General features: G+C 38.2%; 5 protein-coding genes across 10 annotated transcripts; 1 reads left to right on the top strand and 4 right to left on the bottom strand.

The window, feature by feature from the left end:
• Positions 1–1408: 1408 nt before the first annotated feature.
• Positions 1409–2464, bottom strand: LOC140758493 (zinc finger A20 and AN1 domain-containing stress-associated protein 5). The gene is made up of 2 exons (XM_073094680.1): positions 2181–2464; positions 1409–2082 (listed from the first exon to the last, which is right to left on the bottom strand). Exon 2 carries the CDS (start codon positions 2024–2026, stop codon positions 1553–1555), a length of 474 nt encoding a protein of 157 aa, XP_072950781.1. The 5' UTR covers positions 2027–2082; positions 2181–2464; the 3' UTR covers positions 1409–1552.
• A 3375-nt stretch (positions 2465–5839) lies between these two features.
• LOC140758541 (ABC transporter B family member 29, chloroplastic) lies at positions 5840–10776 on the bottom strand. Of its 6 annotated transcripts, none has more exons than XM_073094750.1 (10): positions 10117–10776; positions 9898–9951; positions 9682–9789; positions 9317–9583; positions 8768–8851; positions 8387–8600; positions 8095–8180; positions 7339–7526; positions 7075–7204; positions 5840–6344 (listed from the first exon to the last, which is right to left on the bottom strand). In XM_073094750.1, the coding sequence occupies exons 1-10, from the start codon at positions 10738–10740 to the stop codon at positions 6192–6194; spliced, it is 1908 nt and encodes a 635-aa protein (XP_072950851.1). In that variant the 5' UTR covers positions 10741–10776; the 3' UTR covers positions 5840–6191. The 6 variants fall into 6 exon arrangements, with proteins under 6 accessions (XP_072950851.1, XP_072950850.1, XP_072950852.1 ...); XM_073094749.1 differs by having other exon boundaries at positions 5841–6344; positions 9865–9951; XM_073094753.1 differs by having other exon boundaries at positions 5842–6344; positions 9865–9973; positions 10117–10254.
• Positions 10777–11079: 303 nt separating this feature from the next.
• Positions 11080–13425, top strand: LOC140758129 (pentatricopeptide repeat-containing protein At1g11290, chloroplastic-like). The gene is made up of 2 exons (XM_073094178.1): positions 11080–11357; positions 11441–13425. The coding sequence occupies exons 1-2, from the start codon at positions 11337–11339 to the stop codon at positions 13136–13138; spliced, it is 1719 nt and encodes a 572-aa protein (XP_072950279.1). The 5' UTR covers positions 11080–11336; the 3' UTR covers positions 13139–13425.
• An 834-nt stretch (positions 13426–14259) lies between these two features.
• LOC140780225 (small ribosomal subunit protein eS25) lies at positions 14260–16643 on the bottom strand. The gene is made up of 4 exons (XM_073125634.1): positions 16493–16643; positions 16317–16391; positions 16092–16226; positions 14260–14541 (listed from the first exon to the last, which is right to left on the bottom strand). Exons 1-4 carry the CDS (start codon positions 16493–16495, stop codon positions 14428–14430), a joined length of 327 nt encoding a protein of 108 aa, XP_072981735.1. The 5' UTR covers positions 16496–16643; the 3' UTR covers positions 14260–14427.
• A 986-nt stretch (positions 16644–17629) lies between these two features.
• On the bottom strand, positions 17630–23273 carry LOC140758467 (signal recognition particle subunit SRP54, chloroplastic). The gene is made up of 15 exons (XM_073094649.1): positions 23071–23273; positions 22830–22962; positions 22524–22591; positions 22324–22425; positions 21943–22095; positions 21786–21863; positions 21250–21375; positions 20571–20673; positions 20332–20432; positions 19865–20002; positions 19619–19762; positions 19382–19457; positions 18793–18878; positions 18531–18656; positions 17630–18097 (listed from the first exon to the last, which is right to left on the bottom strand). Exons 1-15 carry the CDS (start codon positions 23251–23253, stop codon positions 17993–17995), a joined length of 1722 nt encoding a protein of 573 aa, XP_072950750.1. The 5' UTR covers positions 23254–23273; the 3' UTR covers positions 17630–17992.
• Between the last annotated feature and the right edge of the window lie 1119 nt (positions 23274–24392).

Here is a 24392-nt window from a genome sequence, read left to right as displayed (position 1 = left end):
CCACGTGCCATGAGTCGTAGTTATCCCATCTATAAATTTGACTGAGGAATGAGAGCAAAGATTCCATTAGACTCCGACTTCAACAAATGATTAGTTTAGCATTTCTTGAGCTAAATGATTCACAAATACCACATAAACGGAGTAGCTTTGGGTCCATTTAGACCCAGGCCGAACCAAATAAACCGATAAATTAAGTTATAATCAGGTTCAAGTTTGGTTTAGGTTGGATATATCCATAATTACAACCTGATATTTAGCAGCTAGACCATAGAAGAACAAACAAATGCATTGGTAGGAATTTCTTTAACCCATTTGGACTGAGTGTGATTGATGGTATATATGCTACAATTTAGTCCAAATTACAGTGGCCCACTGATTAAGAAATCAACTACTAGGTAATCATTTTTCTTGACAAGTATTTTCTAGTGGAAGTTTACATTTAGAAAATGATGTGACACTACCTACTATATATATAATACCTGGCAACAATTCCTTTTCTTACTAATCACATTAACTTTGTCTAAGATTATATATGGTTAAATAATAAGTGGCAGGTCAAAGAGAAGGGAAAGACTTGTTAGCAGAAATAAGCCTTAGCCGCCATAGGTAATACCAGTGGAAGGTTCGTGCCGTTGTTGTTATTCTAGAAGCAAGCCCACCGATTTGGTTAACCCACTAACCAACCAAACAGTGCAGTGTTGAAGTGCCTTAAGCCATGGATTAATGATGATGCCCTAATAATCACATATATTTGAAATCGATTGAAATTAATCTGAATTGACAAATTTTACTGGCAAGACTCAACTCGGTTTGTCATCTTGTTTAATAGAAGCTTGTCTCTTGTGTTCCAAACTTTTAACTATATAGAAGTTAAAAGGTTGAAATATAGAAGCATAGAAGTATTGCAGTAAAATCTTAGGGAAATTTTGTAATTTAGCTGCTTTGTTAGCTCTTCTCATTTAAAATAAATAAATAAATAAATAAAAATAATCACCTCAAACTCCGTAAAATAAGGCTTGATCAAGCTTTTTCTTAGATTGATTTATTGGTTTAGGCTCAAAGTTAATTTTATGTCGTGCTTAATTATAGATAGGTTACTCGGCTAGAAATATAAATGTGTATATTCAAGTTTGAATTAAATTTCCGTCAAATTTGAATTAGGCTTGGCTTAAATTAAACTAAAATCCTTCTTAAAATAATCCTCTGCTAAACTGTAGCCCATAAAGCGAATGAAGTCATAAATCTAATTGTAACTGAAACACTACTTTTTATTTATTTATTTATTTATTTATTTTTGTATATATTCTCTTCGAGAGTTGATATTTACGTATACATACGTTAAAATACTTAATTTTTTTTGTATGAGTACTCTCAAAAGTCTTAATTTTTTACATGAGAACTCCTAAACTTAATTAATCTCTCACACTTCATTCCATATCTCCACAGGAGAGAACATTTCTTCAAAATGGTGAGAACAAGAAGAAGAAGAAGAAGAAGAAGAAGAAGAAGAAGAAGAGGATAAGATGACAACGCACGGAAGAAAACTAACATCTTAGATCTTATCGAGGAGCTTCTCGGCCTTGACGGCGGGGTTGGCACGAGCGATCTCCGCGCGGCCGGCCGCCTTGAAGTCGAAGCTGCAATCGTGCCGCTCCGGGAACCGGTGGGTCCCGCAGCACGTGGCCCCGCACCGGCATGTGAATCCCATGAGCCGCACCCTCCTCTTGCACGCCGCGCACCGGCCCGGCGCAGCCGTTGCCGTCGTCGGGATCGAGACGCTTCTAGAAGGTTCAGGCTCTGCGACAGCTAAGGCCGAAGGAGACGGGAGGAAAGGAGAGGAGGTGGAGGAGGAGGAGGAGGAGAGGGATTTATCGAAGGCGATCTTGGCGGAGGCGTCTTGCTCTTCTTTGATGCGGAGGTCACGGTAGCACTTGGAGCAGAGGTTTAGGGTCGTGGGGCTCCCGAAGACGCCGCAGTTGTTCGCGCAGAGACGGTGCCCTTCCTGACATCGCTGCTCCTCCGCCATCTCTTCCTTTCCCTCCTCTCTCAAAGACGAGATCGATGCAATCGGAGAAAGGTAACCTGCAAAACATTTCTACACGAATTTTAGTTCAATTCAGAGGAAGATATAATTCAAAGAAACAATCGCAAAAAGAAGAAGTAGATATAGATCGGATCACCTTCCCCTCCCTGTTATGGTATTGATGAGAAGAATGGAAGGAAGCAAGCTGATTAAGAGAAAGAGAGAGAGAGAGAGAGAGAGAGAGAGAGAGAGAGAGAGAGAGAGAGAGAGAGGGAGTTTGATACGATGAACAAGTCGTTTGGCTCTGGCGAAACGGGAATCCAGACCGCAAAGATATAGTGGGAGGGATTTAGAGAGAGAAAAAGAAGGGGATTAATCTAAAATAGAGAATAATTAGAGAGAGAGAGAAAGGAGGGGAGAGGTAGGGGTAGCATTTGATTTTACTAAGAAAATTAATAACGAGTACTTCTATCTCTCTTGTTATATTTATACTGTTATTAATGAGTAGTAACACCATTCATTATTATAAGTTCGTAAGGAGGCAGAACCATTCCTGGTTTTTGGTTTTCGGACTCCCGGTTTCGCAGATAACCACTCATTAAATCTTCTAATGTTTAAAGTTTGTCTAATAATTTATTTTCCTTTGTCGGTATAACAAGCCCTTCTTCTTAAATTGTGGATAAGATTGGAGGTGATCCCGCTAGAAAATGACCCCGGAAAAATATCGTACTTTCGATATATAGTATATAAAAGAGACGTGACTGACTTGTTCATCAAGAGTATCATTCGTTAAGATTTTTTTTTTAATTTTCTCAAATCGATTAAGGTATGATAAAGTACAATCTCAAGGTATTAGAGGCCAATTAATGCTCTTTTGAGAATTTGGGCCAAAGTACAAATTGAGAAGAAATTAGACCGTACTTCTTCAAAATTAATGGGTCTCGCGAAGCATAATTGATGACTTTATTCATAAACCACAGATTATTCGTACGTTATTTTAAAAGGGTAATTTGATCATCGAGTGAGACTTTATTCATCACCATTAGTAATAATTAATCAAATACATGCGCAGGATTAGCTAGCTTCACAATACATTCCTCAACCACGGCACGACCATGAAGCTAGCATAACATAACAGCCATGCATCATCTCCTAGACCATGGAGATATAAGCTCCCGTCGCGTCCAAATCTTGAAATGGCACAGTCACCGTTACTAACCAACAACTAAGTGAAGGACTCCAAGTAACTAACCAAGTGACTGGACTCAAATAAAATAACTAATTAACAACTAACCGAATCTATATAAGATGAGAGTTTACAGCAGGTTATGGGCGTGCATGATGCGTCGAGGTTATGCTGTCCACGGATTCTCTGGTAAAGCTCTACTTCTGTACTCCGAGATGCTACAATCTGAAATCTTTCCACCGGATAAGTTTGCTTTCCCATTTATCGTCAAGGCCTGTGGTGCTCTCTCTGCCACAGACGAGGGCCCAGAAGCTCACGGGAGAGCAGTAAAAATTGGGCTTGCATCCGACGTGTATATCTCAACTGCGCTAGTTGATTTTACATGAAAATGGGTGAGGTTGAAGTTGCTCGCCAATTGTTCGAAAGAATTCCGTTGAAGAACATTGTTAGCTGGAATGCGTTGATAGCAGGATATTCTTATAATGAGTTGGACTTGAAAGCCGTCGGTGCTTTCCAAAGGATGCAGGAATTGGGTTTTGAGCCTAATTCCTCTACACTAGTCTCTGTCCTGCCGGCAGTAGCTAGGGTTGGCAACCATGAAGAAGGCAGACATATTCATAAATTGATGGAAGACAAGGGAATCGAGATTAATGAGTCAGTGACCAAATAGTCTGATTGCTATGTATGGGAAATTTGGGGAATTGGACATTGCTTACCTACTCTTCGAGGACTTTCAAGAGAAAACAGATGTATCCTGGACGGCAAGGAGAATTTGCCAAGGCATTCGAGCTGTTCCTCCATATGCAAGCTTCACGTTTCAAGCCTACCGCAGTGACGGTTGCTAGTATACTTGCAGCCTGTGCCAATATCATGGATCTCAAACTAGGAATGAAGATCCATGGTTGCATTTCAACTTAGATCTAGTTGTGAGTACTGCTCTTGTGGATATGTATGCAAAGTGTGGTTGTATAGTAGAGGCTCGACATGTCTTTGATGATATGCCAGATTGAAACGTAATGTCATGGAATGCTATGATCAACGCACTTGAGCTTAATAAGCCAGAAGAACCAGGGCATTACATTCTTTTAACAAACATATATGCAGCTGAAAGGAAATGAGAAGACGCTCAGAAGCTAAGAGTAATCATGAAGAAGAAAAAGATTGCTAAAGAAGCAGGTCAGAGCTCCATCTACGTAGGATTTCCCGTTCCTTTGTTATTGGTGATTTTAGACATCTAAGAATGGGGGATAGTGGAGAAAAGGAAAACGCCAAAGATTGCCAAGCAACCGGAGATTGGCAATCAATTTTAGCAGGATGTCAGCAATTCCAGTAACTAGTCAAGATTATAGATGTGGCAGTGGGTGAAGCTCCTAGCATAAGCACCTTCAGAAGTTGCTTGGGAGATTCCTTAAGCTGACTACTATGCTACAGCATATTGATCAAAATCTAGGATCAGTAAGATTTAATCAAAGTGAGCAATATACAGCTAGTTTCGAGTGTTTAAATTCTAACAATATTGTGGTGAAGTACTTCTGCTTGTTCTCCAATTTCTTGGATTTCTCAAAATTCTGGCACAGAAGGCACAATTTAACCTCAATATTTATGAGAAAATTTAACACACAACTTTCATCATAAGTTAGTAAACCCGTAATCAGGAAACACATAACTTCCATCGTAAGTTAGTAAACTTACAATCACAAACACATAACTTCCATCGTAAGCTAGTAAACCTACAATCACGAATCTAGGTTCTCTATTGAAGAAAGCAAAATCACTAATCCATGTTTTTAATAAGTAGACACGGTAATAAAGTTTTCATAGTTCATACATCAATTGTCTATCAGGCATGCATTTAAAGTTTCAATGTGATTTTCGAAACAGAAAGTACTATTATTCATAACCATTGCTATGTGAGGTTTTGAATGCTCACCAGATTAGATAAGGGATGAGAGATGTTATATATATATTGTAGTAAGAGGAATAGCGTCGACCATTAGTTTTGAATATCCTTCAAGAATTTTAGGATCAAAGGTTTAGGTACTAAGCATTAATTGTACCAACAAGTTGACAAACTCCTTGAAGAAAGAATACGAAGCAGATTTTCTCAACGCGTGATAATTATCTTATGTTGGTTAAGTGTTCATTTGGCGCTTATGCATCTTTGCTAACTTTGTCCAGGCTTTTGGCATCAATCCGTCAGTAGGAGTAGGCAAACTAAGACATCCCTGGCCTTGTGTTAATTCTGCTTGGTTATAAGATCTTGATTCTGGATTCTATGAACATGGCTATGGATATCTTTGCATATTTTAGTTATGGGTGCTTGTTTGTGGTCTTCGATGTTCGTATGTTGGTTAGGTCCTTTGGAATTGCTTGCTAATTACTCTTGACATATAGTAATCTTTAGGTTTGTATGCATGATTAACTTGGTATATGTGAAAGTTAACTTCGGATTTTTTTTTTTTTAATGTTGTCTATTGATTTAAATGAAAGTTGGACATTGTGTACTGTTTTTAGGCTCCTCTTGTCAATTAGTGACTAATATTTTGGTTTTCTTTTTCTTTTTTTTCCGCAGGTATACTCTTTAAAATTTTGTTATTTACTGAAAATTCAACTTATAAATGTCAAAAGTTAAGCTAGTATTCATGCAAAATTTATAATTTCTTAAAGAATGTACGCAGATATAAGCTTAGTCACTAAATAAAAGCTCAAAAAATGAGCAAACCAAACTTTACCTAGGATTGGTAACAAAAAAAAAAAGTGACGATAGCTAGAGCTAGTTAAAACTTAAAACTTAAAACTTAAAACTTGACTAAGCCACACACATATAAAATAAAATCAAAAAGCATCCTATGCCTTTGTAATTATACAGATGATTTGTTGTTAGAACCTGTGCCTTTGCCAACTCGCTCCCAACTTGTTAAAGATAAATCTTCCAAAAATAACTCTGGCTCCTAATGGAAAGTTCGGTCTTCTCATCCAATATCATATGATAAGCTTGCTTAATTCCAGCGAGGCTAATTGACCATCTTGAGCAAACAGAGCTGACTTGGGTACCTCCTCCAGCTTACCACCATCCAAGACAAAAACTCTGTCTGCTAACTGAACTGTCTCCAACCGATGAGCGATTATAAGAACCTGAAACACATAAAAAGTTCAGATTGAATTAACATCATGCTAGCATGTGAAACTCCACTAGATACATTGCCTCAGAGGAAACACAATGACTGAGAAACTGATCAAGTATAACATAGTAGGGGTGAATAATCATGGCTGTTTTCAGTAGGCAAAAGCAGATAGAGAAGCTATCAATCAAATTGTTCCAATGAGAATGGTGCAGATGGTATGCACAAGAGGGACACGAAAGGGAAATGAGAGGCTCAATGGGCTTGGCATTCTTTGGGGCAGTAGAATACTAGAAGTGGTTACACCTTTCAAATGCGTGACTGTATGAGATATATTGGCAATGAACTAAAGTAAAACGTCTCCCACAGTATTTTTCAGAAAAAAGAAAAAATTTAGGGAAACTGCTCTCAGAGGGGAAAAGGTAGGAACAGTATGACAAATAAAATATAAAGCTCAAATTTTAAGATGCATATCCATCAGTCATTATGACAAGGGATTCAAAAAATTACTCTTTCATCGCCAACCGCAAAACTTTCTATCCTACAATAGCGATAAATGTCAACCCAAAAGAAATGAATTATGTCCTGTTCTAGAGAAAAAAAAAGTCACTTCCCAGTTCAACTGACAGTAAGTATGCTCCACATGCTGAGCAAAATTTGGTGACTAACACATGCACACAATGTTGCAGAAAAACAGAGATTAAAGACAAAACATATTAAGCAAAGATAGTTTGCAAACTTACAGTACGGTTAGCCATTAAATGATTCAGTCCTTGCCTCACGAAAAGCTCAGATCTGCTATCTAAAGAAGAAGTTGCTTCATCCAATATAAGTATCGAGGATTCTTCATATAGCGCTCTTGCAATAGCTAACCTGTGCTAAATGGAAACAGGATCTTTAATGGTATTAATATGGAAAAGCTTGTGCATGAAACTGCTCCAGGTGAGGGTCATTTGATTGGCATCATTCCTCAGTGACAAAAAGGCTGGTCAAGTTAAAAATTTTACCTCTGTTTTTGACCTCCACTTAGAAGAGAACCCCGTTGTCCAATATCTGTATCATAGCCTTCTGGAAAGGTCTTAATGAATTCATCTGCATTAGCAATTCTAGCAGCATTCTCAATCTGCACCATGTTGACTTTTCCTGTGTCATCCTTGTAGCTGATATTTTCAGAAAATGTTCCAGAAAATAGCATCTGGATCATAACAACAAGGTTAATACAAGCGGAAAATCATACACCTAATCTTGTGAATTTATCATGTGATGAAGTATGGTATGTTTTATGCAATATATTTTAGTCAAAAGGAGATGAATGACACAGAAAACATATAACTTATAAACAAGATTAAAAGACTCATTCTGCCATCATAAATTTATTTCGTTCAACATATATGCTAAAAAAACAGTTACCCAAATATTTCAACATAAATCTCCAACTGATATAGATACTCACATTTATATTATTATATACAATGCTCATTACAATAGTACTAATCAATTCAACAAACTCTCTGTATCTCCATCTGAGTATTCTGTAACTTAATATGTCAAAATTTATAAAGAAAATAAAAGCTGCCAGCTGTTGAGATACGCATTTTGATATTACATTGAAACATTTCTTAAATACTGCATGCATAATTTTGGTGTTCTTCTATAGCAAAGTGCACCAATATTGTCCTTTTTAAGTAAAATATAAGCACAACTAACAAGCCTCGTATCATCTAAAATAATATATCTTAAGAGAAATATAAGCATGCACTCACCGCATCCTGTGAAACCAGCACTATGTGTTTCCTTAAACTTCTCAATCGAATATCCCGAATATCATGATCATCCAGAAATATACACCCTATTGATTAACATGCAGACATGCCATCTCATCAAACCAAAAACAAAAAAGGAATTAGTTCAAATAATGGACCAAATATTGACATTTGTATAAATTACCAATACTCAAGAGAATGTTGACACTCAAAAGAATGTTGACATGAGTGCAGCTTTAAAATTTGCACTCTCTAGTATAAATTGCAATGACATATAATGTAAAACACTCACCACACGGATCATATAGCCGAAGAAGGAGTTTGACAAGAGTTGTCTTTCCACCTCCAGAAGGCCCAACAAAAGCAACCCTTTCTCCTGGTTTTATATGGAGATTCAGACCATCTAGAACAGGAGGCATGTTTTCCAAATATTTGAATGTAACATTGCAAAATTTTATGTCCCCACTGACAGAGTAGAGATCAACTGCTTGTGGTTTATCACATACCTATGCAGAACCATGTTGGAAGCAAATCAATCTAATGTGTACCCATATATCAGACAGAATAGCAGAAGTGGACAAAAACAAATTCATTGTTAAGGGAGCAAACTGTTCCAGAACTGCCATGCACCAGATGTACTGAAAAATATTTATGTAATGAAACAATGAAGTACCTTAGACACAAATTTTGTCAGATCAAACAAGCGTTCTATTGCTGGTTCTCCTTGCTTCAATTCATTGTATGCTTTTCCCACATCCTATTAATTTTGTGATTCAAAGTTATATTAAAAGGACTTCTAAAAGACAAAATACTAAGTAGAGAAATATATATGGAGAAATATGGGTTAGCTACTTGTACTAAATCTTAAACCTGCTGATAATCAAGATTAAGTTGCAAAAGATTTTATACTATCGGGTCCTAATTCCCCCCATCCTCTTTTCTTTGTTCTTTTCAATGATCAATACCACATAATTTTCGACAAAGATACTTGGCACAATTACATATTCCTGTGAAGATGAGAATAAACTACACTATTGGCAGTTTGGCACAACAGGTCTATTTGAGAGGGAAAAAAGTAAACAGGGAGAAGAAACCAACAAACTTAATACAATAGAAGTTGTATAGCTCTATAAAATCGAAAAAAGAGCAATGAGAGAGAGATTGGGGAAGATGATTAATAGAGTCGTAGGGCTGGGTGGAGTTAGGACTGAAAAAAGAGTACCTGAATAGGCTCAACTAGAAGAGCCAGCGCCATTAGGAATGATAAGCAGTTCGACGCATCGAAGGAATTCCTTGATACTATTAGTGACATAGCACAAAGCACCAAGAGCCCTCCTATATACATTCCATGCACAGTCTGAGGTATGAGTGCCTTCATTTTCTTCTTTCTCAAGTTCTTCACGAGATCATCAAGTGCAAGCCTTTGGAATCTCAAGCTCTCCTTTGACTCTCCATTGTTTGCCTTTACTGTAAGCATCGACGGAAGCACCTGGAACACAAAACAAGAAGCCCGCTTATAAATTCTACACGTACAAAACTTCTTACTATGAACAAGAAACTTTGCCATTACAATAGCAAGGAACACACCTCATTTAGGTAGGCAGAGAGTTTAGCAACAGTTGAATGCGCCTCATTTGATATCTCACGAAGCCTTTCACCAAGATATCCTATCAGGAGTGACATGCAAGGAATTACCTGCAACCAACCCCATTAATCCATGCTCCAATACTTTCTGAAATCTAAAACAGGAAAATTCCGTAAGAGACACACCAGAGCTGCAATTAGAGAAAGTACTGGACTGACCATCACCATTTGAGCTGACATTGCAATCAATTGCAAAGTAGTCGGCACGATCGTCTACATAACAAATAACCAATGCCTATAATTAGAAATGAATAACAAGAAGTTAGAGGCACAAAAATGCTGAATTCTATACCAATTGAGATTATAAGGCCGTACCATGCAACGTTAAGAAACATACTATGTGAAATCAACTAAATCCAAAATGAACAAAAACCTTACATTCAAGAGAGCGTACACGGTATCCGCCACATCGGACGCCTCTGAGGTGATCCTGAATGCAACATCGCCCGCCGGTACACCTGTATTCCCCTCGAAGAACCCTAGATCTCTCTCCAGAACCCGATCGAAAACGTGAGCCCTAACTCTATACGCTGACCTAAACGAGGCTTCCCACAAGAACCCTTGTTGCAGGTACGCGGCCACGCATCGAGTCGCGGCGAGAGCCGCGAGAATCAGACCCTCTCGAATCGCGCGATCGGATCCGGTCTCGCGGAGAAAGCAGGGCAAGCGTCCGACGCAGGGGACGGTTCTTGAGAGGCAGTAGACGGAGACGGCGCCACAGATCCATCCCTTAAGAATGGGTTCCCATTCAGAGAGAATAAAGGGCTCAATATGGCAGAGAGGAGAGGAGAGGGAGAAGGGGGAGGAGGAGGGGAAAACTTGGGCGTGGTAGAATTCAACGCGAGAGGAGAGGGGAGAGACGGAGGAGGAGAAGGATTTTGGGAATTGAGAAAAGAGTAGGTTTGTTCTACTTCTTGATAGAGTAAGGGTTTTGGGTAGTGTTAGGGTTTTGGAAGGGAGGACTCCAACGGAAAGAGAAGAGAGAACAACCGCCATGGCCATTTTCTGACGGAGCTGGCTAACGCTAAGCAGGCACCGATCCGGAATTACTTGCAGAGTTACACAATGTGCAAATAAAACCCTACATTCAGTAGAATACTAATTAAAATCCCTGCAGTTTTAATTTTTTCGGAAATCACTCTCGCTCTTTTGTAGATAGTTAAACTATGGGGTTCAAACTGAATGAATGTTTTAACAAAGAATGGTGTCATTTACAAATTACCCCTTAAACTAGCGTAATCTTTATAAGTCCGCAGACTAATCTTTATGCGACTCTAACCAACACTATATATATAACGCTTCGGTGTTTTTATTCAAATTTCAGATATTTATGGCGGGAGCTCTTCATCTATCCCTTCCCGTCCCTTCCGTAATCCCATCAAATCATCCTTCTCTTCTTCTCCAGAGGATCGGAGATCTCAAATCTCTCAAACAAATCCATGCCCTAATCATCAAATCTGAGTTCCCACAGTCCCTTCAAATCCAAACTAAGCTCGTTACTCTTTACTCTCTCCTCAACCAAATGGATTTCGCGGAGCTGGGTTTTGAGAGGATCCCATCAAAAGCACCATTCATTTGGAACATGATGCTTCGAGGTTATGCTGTCCACGGATTCTCTGGTAAAGCTCTACTTTTGTACTCCGAGATGCTACAATCTGAAATCTTTCCACCTGATAAGTTTGCTTTCCCATTTATCCTTAAGGCCTGTGGTGCTCTCTCTGCTATAGACGAGGGCCGAGAAGCTCACGGGAGAGCAGTAAAAATTGGGCTTGCGACTGATGTGTATATCTCGACTGCGCTAGTTGATTTTTACATGAAAATGGCTGAGGTTGAAGTTGCTCGCCAATTGTTCGAAAGAATTCCGTTGAAGAACATTGTTAGCTGGAATGCGTTGATAGCAGGATATTCTTATAATGAGTTGGACTTGAAAGCCGTCGGTGCTTTCCAAAGGATGCAGGAATTGGGTTTTGAGCCTAATTCCTCTACACTAGTCTCTGTCCTGCCGGCAGTAGCTAGGGTTGGCAACCATGAAGAAGGCAGACATATTCATAAATTGATGGAAGGCAAGGGATTCAAGATTAACGAGTCACTGATCAATAGTCTGATTACTATGTATGGGAAATTTGGGGAATTGGACATTGCTTATCGACTCTTCGAGGACTTCCAAGAGAAAACAGATGTATCGTGGACAGCTATGATCTCTGCCTACGTCCAGCAAGGAGAATTTGCCAAGGCCTTGGAGCTGTTCCTCCGTATGCAAGCTTCAGGTTTCAAGCCTACAGCAGTGACGGTTGCTAGTATACTTCCAGCCTGTGCCAATAAGATGGATCTCAAACTAGGAATGAAGATCCATGGTTGCAGTACTAAGAATGGTTTCAACTTAGATCTAGTTGTTAGTACTGCCCTTGTGGATATGTATGCAAAGTGTGGTTGTATAGTAGAGGCTCGACATGTCTTTGATGATATGTCAGATAGAAACGTAATATCATGGAATGCTATGATCAACGCATTTGGGCTCCATGGTCAAGGGAAGGATGCATTAGAATGGTTCAAATTAATGCAGCTTAATGGTGTGCAACCAAATAGCAGCACGTTTGTTTCAACGATCTCTGCCTGTAGTCATGCAGGGATGGTGGTGGAGGGTCTGAAATGCTTTGAGTCCATGAACAATGAGTATAATCTTGTTCCCGAGACAAAACATTATGCTTGTGCTGTTGATGTCTTTGGGCGTGCAGGCCGTCTCAAAGAAGCTCATGACTTCATAAAGAGAATGCCTATTGAGACAGATGATGGTGTCTGGGGCTCACTGCTTGGTGCCTGTAGAATTCACAAAGACATGAAGCTTGGAAAGGTAGCTGCATTGAAGGCTCTTGAGCTTAAGCCAGAAGAACCAGGGTATTACATTCTTTTGACAAACATTTATGCAGCTGAAGGTAAATGGGAAGATGCTCAGAAGCTAAGAGCAATCATGAAGAAGAAAAGGATTGTTAAAGTAGCAGGTCAGAGCTCCATCGAAATAGGTGGGATTTCCCATTCCTTCGTTATGGGTGATTTTAGACATCCAGAATGGGGGAAGATATATAAGAAGATGGGAGAGATTGAGGAGAAGTTGGAGGAAGCAGGCTATGTTCCTGATACGAGCTTTTCATTACATGAGGAGGAAGTTGAGAAGGATGAGAGGCTTGCAATGCACAGTGAGAGGATAGCTTTGGCATTTGGACTTCTTAAGAAATCTAATGGGATCCCTATCAGGATAACAAAGAACTTGAGAGTATGTGGCAATTGCCATTCTGCCTTTAAGCTTGCATCCAGGATATATGGAAGAGAAATTGTCATGAGGGACTTGAATCGATTTCATAGGTTTGAAGGTGGCGTTTGTTCATGCAATGACTACTGGTGACAGTGGAGAAGGGGAGAAAGGCAAAGATAGCCAAGCAACTGGAGATTGGCAATCAATTTCAGCAGGATGTTAGCAATTCCACAAATGGAACTTGTGGCTCGTCAAGTTCATATATGTAGCAGTATGTGAAGCTCCTACCATAAGCACCTTCGGTAGGAGAAGCTGATGACTGTGCAACAGCATATTGATCAAAATCCAGGATCAGTAAACTTTAATATTGTGAGCAATATACAGCTAGTTTCGAGTGGCTAAATTTCTAACAATATTGATGTAAATTTACAAAGTATCTCTGCATATTCTTTATAAGTCTTTGGATTTCTCAAAATTCTGGCATGGAAAGCACACTTTATCCCTGAACAAGGAATAAAGTTCTCTTTTAATGTTTTCTTTTTATCAATTAAAAACTATAGGTTAGATAAAGCAACTAACCCTTGCCAATATATAAATTGATAATTTGGCTAACCTTCTCAAGAAATAAGCCACGGCGAGCCAAATTATACACCGAACATCAACTTTAATGTTTATAAGATAATTAAATTTATAACCTCGGTCATAAGTTAGTAAAATTTAATTATTATGCTACAGTGATAGCTCCAGAAGAAAGCATTAATACTAAAGATACTCATCCTGGAAAAATAAATGTGCATTTATTTCTTATAGTTAAATGTATTATGTTGCATCGAGTACATTCTGTTGATTATACTCCTAAATTTACATCCGGTTTAGTATCGTTGACTTAGTTGATTTCAGTTTATATTTATAGATTATCAGTATATATAATTAAATTGATGATTTAATATCTAATTTGGATGAAATTTTTGTTTAAGGGTCTGTAGTTCAATATTTAAGTAAAAATGTGAATGAGAACAATCATTGACCTAAGCAACATGGCTTCAACCTAGCCAGTGATACCAGTGCATCGATATCAATTTATTGACAAATTTAACAAAGCATTACCAAAATGACCAATTTAATAAAAAGAAAAACAATCCCACTTTAATTATAATGACTAATTAAAGACTTTTTAAAATATAGGAATAAAATAATTTTGAGCATAAATTGAGGGTGATAAAACTATATTTAACTTAACACAATATGATGCCAAGCTAAAACCGAAGACATAAGAAATCACCACCAGATGCATAGAATCCAAATCTTAACAGCCTCGTTTGTAACAAGTGCAACACAAAAGCATAAATTCAGAACATCTCAAAAATGAATATCCAGAAACCAATAGCAAAACTGCAAATTCTGACTCCTAGAGAATCTATATATTGCAGGAGATCCCTCTAGGTATTGGTAGCTCTTGTGTAGATCTGCTGGCTGGCATGTGCCGAAACCATCCTGATAGCCCCCCTTGCCATCAGATCCTTTATAGCCCTTCTGGCCAGAGATCCGTTGATCTGAAATATATTAAATGCAGATCACAAATATTAGAGTAGTAGGAAATTAACTAACAGAAACTACAAGGAATATCAAACAATCATTCAATAAAGGAAATATAAGGCTGTGGTAAACTAGAGTACTGCAGAGAGCATAGTATCTTGATTCCAAAGGCAACATTTAACACAGTATTGTGTAATATATAATGCCAAATTAAGCTGAAAAAAGTTCTATAAAAACTAAAAGCAAGAATAGATGGTTATAGTCCTGCAAATTTTTTTATTACACTTTGCAGAACTAAGTATTAATAGCTTGATATAGTAATATAGCTAACATTGTGAAACCTGATTTGTCATGAACATATTTGAAGATATATTATATATACAATACAAGCCATCGAAGAAAAAAAAAGTGTAGACAATCCAAGTTAACAATGGCCCCATGATGAGGATATAACCACAGCAAAGACACATATGCGTAAGAAGTAAGCATGATAAATATCTTACCAATGAAGCAAGAACACCCACAAACTGACCCACTATACCTAAATTAGTCATGAATAGATCATCTAATATTCACCACCATTTAGGACAGTTAAAAGTAATTGACAATTGGTTTGAGATCACTAGTCAAAAATGAAGCCTTGCAAAAGGTTATAACGTTAGCTTGGACAGTCACTGTACACTATAACAACATTTTCCTGTTTATCTACATTATAAGTTCTTATAAAACAAGCTGTGAAATGAAAAGTGGAGCACCAAACCTGAGCAGTCTGCTCTGTCGGACTATAGGTTATTTACCCCCCCCCACAGAAGTATGCAAAATTTACAGTAAAATAGATGAGACCAAACCAATACAATTAAAAGCATTCAAATCATTCCATTTATTGAGAAAAAAACATTAAAAAGATAGGCATGTGTTCTGTAAATTTATATCAAATAGCATCACCGTGTCACAGCTTGATATCGATAGTAGATTTACATGTCAGAGATATGCCCGAATACATGTTCACCTAAACAAATCAATATCTCTATAAAAAAAAATATAAGTTTACATAGAATAAAAAGACCATTGCAAATGTGATTAGACATCTCATTCAGGGAAATTGTAAAGTTGATATGATAATAAAATGAGGTCCAATATATCCACATTTATGAAATATAAATAGCTAGATTAAATATTTTTAAAAAAGCAGCCAGATAGCTTGCCCTGTCTACTGTAATTGAAAAGGTGGTTAGGAAGAAAAGCATTGTGCAAGCAGCCTGATCACCCAAGTTGTCTAAATTATACAGACAACGTCCAGGCCACAGTGGTTTCTGCCAGAAAGCAATTAAAAATAGGCTTGAGTTTCCATATCATTCCTTTGTGTAAGCGTGTCTGACCTCACAATTTACATGCTATCGAAGATCTAACATAAAGTACATAAAATTGTAAGAGATTTACGATTGAATAATATCCCACATCTAACACGTAAGAAAACATAGTAGTTTACTGGAGGTAAGTTCACTAGACAAAATATGGCAAACTTATCACTGAAAAAAAGGTCAACGGAAAGCAGAAATCTTTTTACCCTCAATCTCTCGGAAAGCACGGAGGGAGTAATCTGCTTGTACTTAGGGACCTCCGACAGCATCTTATCGTAGTTCGCTTGGTCAAACAACACAGCATTGTTCACCTTCTCCTTTTGCTTTCCCTTGCTCCACTTCTGCAATCCAAAACCTGACCAGTAAGCATCGATAATTACGTACACCCCAACACTCTAAACCTAATCCTATCCCTAACGCTATCTCATTACCTTCTTCTTTTGCTTCCCTCCGCCAGACTTGGCCGGCTTCGAGGACGGGGGAGGAGCCTTCTCCTTCTTCGGCGCCTGGGACCACAAATCAAAGCACAAAGCTTAGGAACAGAGCACAAGAGACACAGGTAGCGAATCCAGTAGAGAACTAGAGGAAGATAGGTAGACACCATTACCATTCCAGGAAGCTTTTTCTAGGGCTTGGAGATCCGGCCTCAAGAAGAAGGGAAGAAGCCGCGGCCCGAGAAGGAAGAGAAAGACAGTTGAAAACCGAGAGGAGAAATATGTATGATAGGCGTACTTAAGGCTAGGGTTTCTCTCACGTAAATCTAACATGCGGACGGCTGTGATGAAATCATACAAAATGATCTAGGCCGTTGGAATAATTCGAGCCTCCGATATGTATCAAGGATAGTCGGCAGCGTATTTAGCTTATTTTCCGACGACCTTTTAGAACTCGGCTAAGGCTGAGCGACTTCTTCATTACGAGCAAATACAAAAGGAGAAAGGCTTAATTACATCTACACAATTTAAACTATACTCGGTTTCCCAGTACCATCCTAAACTATACAATTTCCACGGGATCCCTAAACTCTTTTAGGTTATAAATATCCCTTCTAAACTTTGGAAAAATTTTATTTTAACCATACTTTTTTGTTAATATACCATCAAAAAAATTAGACGGGTCAGTTTAGTTTACATAACAGTCATATCAGAATACATCAGTTGCGAAATGACTTAGATACTCTTATTAAAGGAAAAAGAACTTAATTTTATTTGAATCAAACAATAGTGGACAAATATACTTTCATCTTTTTTTTCTTCCATTCCAGTTCTCACGAACTTGCTACCATAGCCCTCCAGCTCGTGTGCCACAGTTGCTGTCATCACTCACCCACTTGCCCATCGTTGCCGATGCTCAATGTCTACGAAGGTAGACCGAAGAGATATGATAGAGTAATTATATAATTTTTTATTTTTATTTAAAATTTAATAATATTATAATATATTAAATTAGAGGTATAATAGTCATTAAGTGTATTTCATCGTTGCCGTTTGTATTTTTATTTAGATCTAAAGTTTAGAAAGAAAATTGTAACCTACAAAAATATTTAGATTGTAATAATTAACCCAAGGAGAAATATTTCCAATACCATAGCATAAAAGGTTTCGTAATTACCAGACGGGTTAAATACTGTTCCTGTCCACCATCCATGCATATCATTAGTTATGTTGATTACTTTTAACTTTCACAACTTATTAAACAACACAGCTCTGATGAATGATCACCAATAATGCTTAAGCTGGAAGGATATGAATTGCTTCCATCACCAAACTCTAATTTAGTGAAATAAAGAAAGTTTCCTCTTCATCTATCGTCTCAGAATCTATTACCATATTGACTACACTTGAGATAAAAGGAGAAAACCCACATTAATTCAATGTCATCAGCTCATGCTGAAGCCAGTATGGGGAGCATGCAAAGTTTCAGAAGATTTATGCCATTAAACTTTTTGTTGCCCGATATTTCCATACAAGGAAAATGAACCCTGACCTTCTGTGAATCTTTAAATTAGCTTACAAATTGCAAAACTGGAGGAGAAACTATGGAAAACTCTACAGCAAGCATACAGCAACTAATTTCTTTCAAGACTAAGCCGGTCTGCAATTTCCCCTCAAGTGTTTGTTCCAAAACCACGCGGGGCTGGTCTTGCTGCTGAATCTGCAAACAGCCTCCGGGATTCTGATCTCCTCTTCCGCCGAGCAGTACCAGGAGGTGCCTAATAGAAGCAGGTCCCGAGAACAATCATAAGGACAGAAAATAGACACATAAATGGCATATGGAAGTAAAAGAACCATAAGTCATAGTTAAGAATTTATGACTATTACAATCAGTAGTTATAGATAAATCAACCATTTCAAAATTGAATGTAGCAAAAACAAAATTGAATGTACAGCAACTTTTAGATGCATCTTTTTAATTCTATGTCAGTGTCCAGTAAATGATAGCCATGTGATCATGTAGCTTATAACTTGACCAATGAAATAGTGCTATAGTATATCAGAATTTGTTTATTTATTTATTGCCCGCTTTTCCATATTGAAGGCATGAACAGTAACCCATCAAGCCACCAGAGAAACACAATCAAAGCTGGAACTTGTCCTAATTAACAAAGTTTATCCTCATTTCTAAGTGTAGTGTGTAAGAAATACCTTCTGTTCAGCTTTGAGTGATTCTTCAAGATCGCTCAATGCAGGGATCGAACCTCCTTCCATAACCCCCATCAAATTCTTCATTCGGACACGCATTTGAAAAAGCTGAGCAACCAGTTGGCTCACCTAACAAGTAAAATATTATTACATTTTACTCAAAGATGCAGAAAACTTTACTAATATGTTCCGAGTGGACAGATTTAGACGGATTTAGACTGATCTAACTCCAAGTAAAGAGTCAGAGAACTTCAGAGAGAAAAACCTGTTGTTCTGTCTTTCCAGACTCTGTAGCAATTCTTTTCCTCCTAGCAGGCGATTCAGCTAACAGCTCTGGCTTTTCCCGTTCCTCTACATGTTAATGATGATAAGTCAATATTAAAGCAGGCAATGTTGTTGTACAGATTCCAATGGAAATTGGCAACTTCTATAAACCGCAATTTATAAGCACTTCTACATTGGGCAATTGGGCACTGTGCCATTATCATAGAAACAATATTTGTAGTACAACAAAACATAAATGGGGTCCTAAGATATTTGTGATTTGGAGCTGAGTGAAGGAGAGGTCCCAAGATTTTGATCTGCCACAAAAAGTTTACTATAAATCTGTTCTTACCAATGGAGCACATACTTGACACCAAAGTTTAATCCAGGTTAAAATTTTTAGAGAGAACAAAAGAACCTTATAAGCGTAGTAGAGGACTTGGATTATGTACTTTATATAGCATAGACATGAACAAATACCATGAATGTTCAAATGATTGAAGACCTAGAACTCTGCAAAAGATATTGCAAGAGTACAGGATGAAGTCACACTGAGATCAATATCTTCAAAAGCCAGTGATTACACATACCAGGGGTCATTGCATTAATCATTGATTCCATTACTTTCAAACTTTTCTCTGCTTCACGAATTTGCGCTGGAGTAACCTATTTAAAGCAAAAAAAATTCTCAGCACTTTCATTCTTTTATGTTTCAGAAAGACTGGTATGTGAACATTGAGAAGACTCAGAACTCACATTTATATGTTTCTCTTTATTTCCATTATTCACAAAACAACAAATATGCTAAACTGAAAAGTTAGCATTACCTTCGCCATTCCTGGGATCATTCCAATTACACGGCTCATAGAACCCATTTGTGCAACAGCTCTTGTTTGCTTTAAAAAGTCATTGAAGTCAAAATTTGCACTCATAATCTTCTTCTGTAATTCCTCAGCATCTTCTTGACGCATCTACTTGCATTATTCAGGCCACCATACAATAAAGCATCACCATACAAAGAAAAGATGAAAGGAAACAGACAGGAACAGAGATGGACAACAGCAGAGACTTACGATTTCTTGAGCTTTCTCCACAAATGAGAGAACATCTCCCATTCCTAATATACGCCCCGCCATGCGGTCAGGATAGAAAGGCTCAAGGTCTTCCATTCGTTCCCCTCGCCCCACAAGCTTAATTGGCTTTCCTGACACCTGTCCGCATCATCCAATATGAAGTAAGAGAGAATAAAATTGGCGTAATACCTGCATAACTATATGGAGACATGTGATCACTATTATCCACCCTTCTGCCCATTAAATGAAGATCTTATCAAGCTACAAGAAGAGGCAGAATACAGGAAAGTACTAAACAGGTGTTCCATTGGGATGAGTAACATATTGTTTCTTGATAAACAAAGGTATATTATTCCTAGGATGACCAAAACAAGGTGCTAGGTTTAGAGCAAATGACCAAAGATATCTTAAATACGAAATATATGTCATGAGCAAAAGTTGAAACTTCTGAGCTAAAAACAAGAAACCTCTTTAACACTCAAAGCTGCTCCACCTCTGGAGTCACCATCCAACTTTGTCAGTATAGCACCAGTAATACCAATCTCTATGTTGAATGTCGTAACCAATGCTGGAAGAAAGCACAAGCTAAAAAGTGTAAGAACAAACACTTTATCTATCAAGAAAATAAGGAAGAACAAACTTGTAATGGTTCAACTATTTGAGAAGAGAATCCCTCATAACATGGTAAAAATTAGGATTTGCATACCTGCTGCTTCTTGCCCAGTCATTGCATCCACCACAAGCAGAACTTCTGTAGGACTTACAGCCTGCTTTACTTCCTTCAACTCATCCATCATTGTTTTATCGATCTGATTGATAAAGAGGGCAGACAGAATTCAACAAGGAGTAGTATTTTTATGCCAAAGTAGTGAGCCATGACATGAGGAGTTGCAAAACTTACAGTAACAAATACTTTGGCGCATTGACATATTTTTTACAGAAAACTGAAACTTATCATGTGGCATACAACTTTTCTATTGTTCATTCAAGCAGTCACAGTTGAGATTCGATATTAAGTTATTTCTTCCAGTACCATCACTAACAAGCAATTTATTGAAGTGTTAAGTATTAACAAAAGATCAAACATCATAACCGTGACAACTTGACAAAAGTTTCATGATATTAATTGGAAACACAATTATAAAGTAGAAAGGTTCTAGTTGCATGGAAAGATACAGTAATGCAGTATTCAGAAGATGCTGATATGGTGATACGATAGAGGTTCAACTTCTACAGCCACATATAGTATACCTTGATATGCATTTAATGCCAAGAGGACCATCAGATTTATATATTGAGGCAAAAGAAAATATGAAATTATCTTGGTAGAAGTGTATCAATTAATAGAGAGAAAGGAAATAAACAAAGGAGGGCTGTAAGCTGACCTGCAGTCTCCCAGCAGTATCCACTATAATAACATCAATCTTCTTCCTTTTAGCCTCTTCCAAACCATGCTTGGCAATTTCTGAAGGCCTTACATCTGTTCCTTCAGAATAAACTGGTACACCCACCTGTTACATCTTAAAACTTGCAATAAAAACACCCTAAATGACACATAGATAATCTACATTGCAGAAATTCTATAGAAGAATGATAGATATAGTGAATGACTTGTCGAAATACAGAAACAGAGATCCAGTTTAGAATACTACATGTCATTGTTTAAGCCAAATGATAGGTCACAAGCCACAACACTAGGAAGATCTCATACTTGTGCTTTAGAAGATATGCTAGAAAGAAAGAAACCTAAAATCAACTATAATGGCCTAGGAGGCATTTAACAATATTGTGTCACATGAGGTTTCAAAGTTTCCAATTTCCAACTTATCAACTCAGAAAGATGCAACATGCATGAGAAGTTCAATAAATCAATCCTTTGTTTATAACACTTTGGAAGAATATTACAACCCATTAGGCTCACCTGTTCACCCAGTATTACAAGTTGGTCAATAGCAGCAGGTCTGTAAACATCTGCAGCAACAAGCATACAGCTCTTGCCCTGTAATCCATTTTTCAAGTATTAGTGTCAAACAACCATATGCACAATCCCTAGTAAATATAAGAGTTATGAACTTCACCAGTTTCTTAAGATAGAAAGCAAGCTTTGCACAAACAGTAGTTTTCCCAACACCTTGTAGGCCTGCTAATAAGAATACTGTGGGGCCAGATTTAGCAAATACCAAGTCGGACACTTCTCCACCCATGAGTTTCACAAGTTCATCGCGCACAGTCTGCAATTTGAAGAGATGATGTTATTGCTCCATCCTCCCAATGCATCAATTTCTTGAGAATATGATATTATTGTGCAATGGCCAGGACACAAAAGTTTCAAATACAAATTTTCATCGTACTCACTTGTTCAGTTACTGAACCAGGGCAATTGAGCCAAACTAATAGACCTCTAATCCTTTTGGTAGTTATATGTAAAGTGATCCACCAGTAACAACAGAATTACATACCTTCACTAATTGTTGGTCAGGCCGCACCCCTCTGATCAGCCCAGTGCCAACAGCTTGTTCACTAACAGATTGCACAAACCTTCTTACAACTGGTAAGCTTACCTGAATGAAGTAATAGTTACAACTAAATAAGATAGGACATAGGGAAAGAAAAAATATCAATGTTCATCAAATCCATGGGACTAACACAACCAACTCACATCTGCTTCCAAGAGAGCCCTTCTGATATCCCGCATTGGTTCAGCAATGTTCTCCTTTGTCAAAGTATCTGAAACATGGAAAAGTTCCATTAGCAAGAGTTTCCCTTAATCCTTATCAGGTCTAGAATGCAAAATATTCAAGGACAAGTTTAATGAAGCCATGTAGCTAAGACTGCCTGCAGTTACTCTTGGATGCTAGCTTTGTAAGATTGACATATTACAAACATATAGTATGCAACCTAAACAAGGCAAACAACTCTGAAAGATATTAACTTAAAAGAGGGAAATAATGGAAGAGGAGCAGACCTACACCCCTGAGCTTGTTCCATGCCGTCTCAAGCCCACTCGTTAGCTGCCCGAACATCTCAGCCCTCACTTCCAGGCATCCTCCTCGACTAACATTGCGGGATTCCGAGTAGACCCAACTCCACACTTCCCTCTGAAACAAAACAAGACGGTATACAACTCCACGTCAAACACAGTCTTAGAGAAGAAAGGAAGATAAAGGAGGCAATTTTGTACTCAATTTTGCAGCATTAGGGCTTACAGAGAAGGGATTTGAAGGAGAAGAGCCGAGGGAGACGGAGGTGCCCGTCCACGAAGAGGAGTGCGCCGTAAGGGTCTGCTTTCCCGCGCTTTTAGAGCTGCGGACAGAAGCGCGGGAAGGGAGGGTGGGCGGGAAAGTGGAGACGTGGCGGGAAGCGACGCCGGAGAGGGAGAGCGTCTCCATGAGCTAGGACTGAGGAAGAAGAGGAGGGAAGTGGGAGAGAAGGACAAGATAAGATTGGATTTTTCTTCCGTTATAACGGAAGAGCAACGGAGTCATGCACGTGACCGGCGGACGCCGTGCCTTTTTCCCATTTTTTTTCAGCTACTATTAATTATTAATTAGGTCATAAAACATTTTACAAGTACTAAACTACAATCATTTAGATTAAAACCATTATTAAAGCCTTTAATCATCGTGCATTAATTTTACAATAGTGCTCCATATATCTCAGAGAGCCTGCCATGTCTTTGAGGAATCAAAATTGGATGGTATCTTAACTTTGATGTTCATACTTAAAATCCACCAGTGGCTGCTAATAGAGTTTTTAAGTCTTTAATTTACTACTCTCATCCAGATGCCACTCGGAAACGCAAGTAAGCTAACCTCGCGAAGCTTCTGTTATGACAGCAAAAGATCCATAAATCTTTCTTGAAAATAAACTGCTTGCTATGATACAGCGCAGAGATTAGGTAGTTCTTTAAAAACATTAATAGTTCATTTACAAACAAACATCCACAGAGGTAATTAAGAGCTTCATTTATACAAACATTACAGGTTATTCCAGCATTAAAGCTGGTTACAGATAAGTTTATTCATCGTTAGGCCACCCTTCATCAACCTCTATGAGGTTCCTCTGCATCCTGTCAAAGATTAGTAACATTAAAAATAGCAGGTCAGTAATATTTGCAGAATGATTTCCCAAATTAACCCAAAATTTAAGCGAACACGAGGATTAAAAATCAGAAAGGAAGACGGAAAGAGACATTCTCACCTTGCCAACTTTCGCCTTCTCTTTCTCAGCCTTCTCTTTCTCAGCCTTCCTCCTCAACTTCTCCATCTTCTCCCTCTCCATTTTCTACACAAAAGCGTAAATACCAGTCCATTAAACACTAAGCCAAGCTTTACCAAAGGCCACTAACGAAGAAGTACTAAGAGGACGGATCGAATAGAGACCTGGATGTATACGTTCTCTGCTGCTCTCTCCTCCTCGCCGAGGACTCTCCCTTTGCCATCGCTAAAATAGCGAGGAGTACTCATCCGACCACCAACTATTCCTTCCATCCTCGCCGCTATTCTCGGTTGAGATAAGCGGGAGATTC

This window comes from Typha angustifolia, chromosome 3 (genome assembly GCF_048772165.1).
Source record: "Typha angustifolia cultivar Huaian chromosome 3, ASM4877216v1, whole genome shotgun sequence".
NCBI classification, from domain to species: domain Eukaryota; kingdom Viridiplantae; phylum Streptophyta; class Magnoliopsida; order Poales; family Typhaceae; genus Typha; species Typha angustifolia.
Note: the sequence above shows the minus strand (reverse complement) of the source record. Positions and strands in the feature narration are given on the sequence as shown.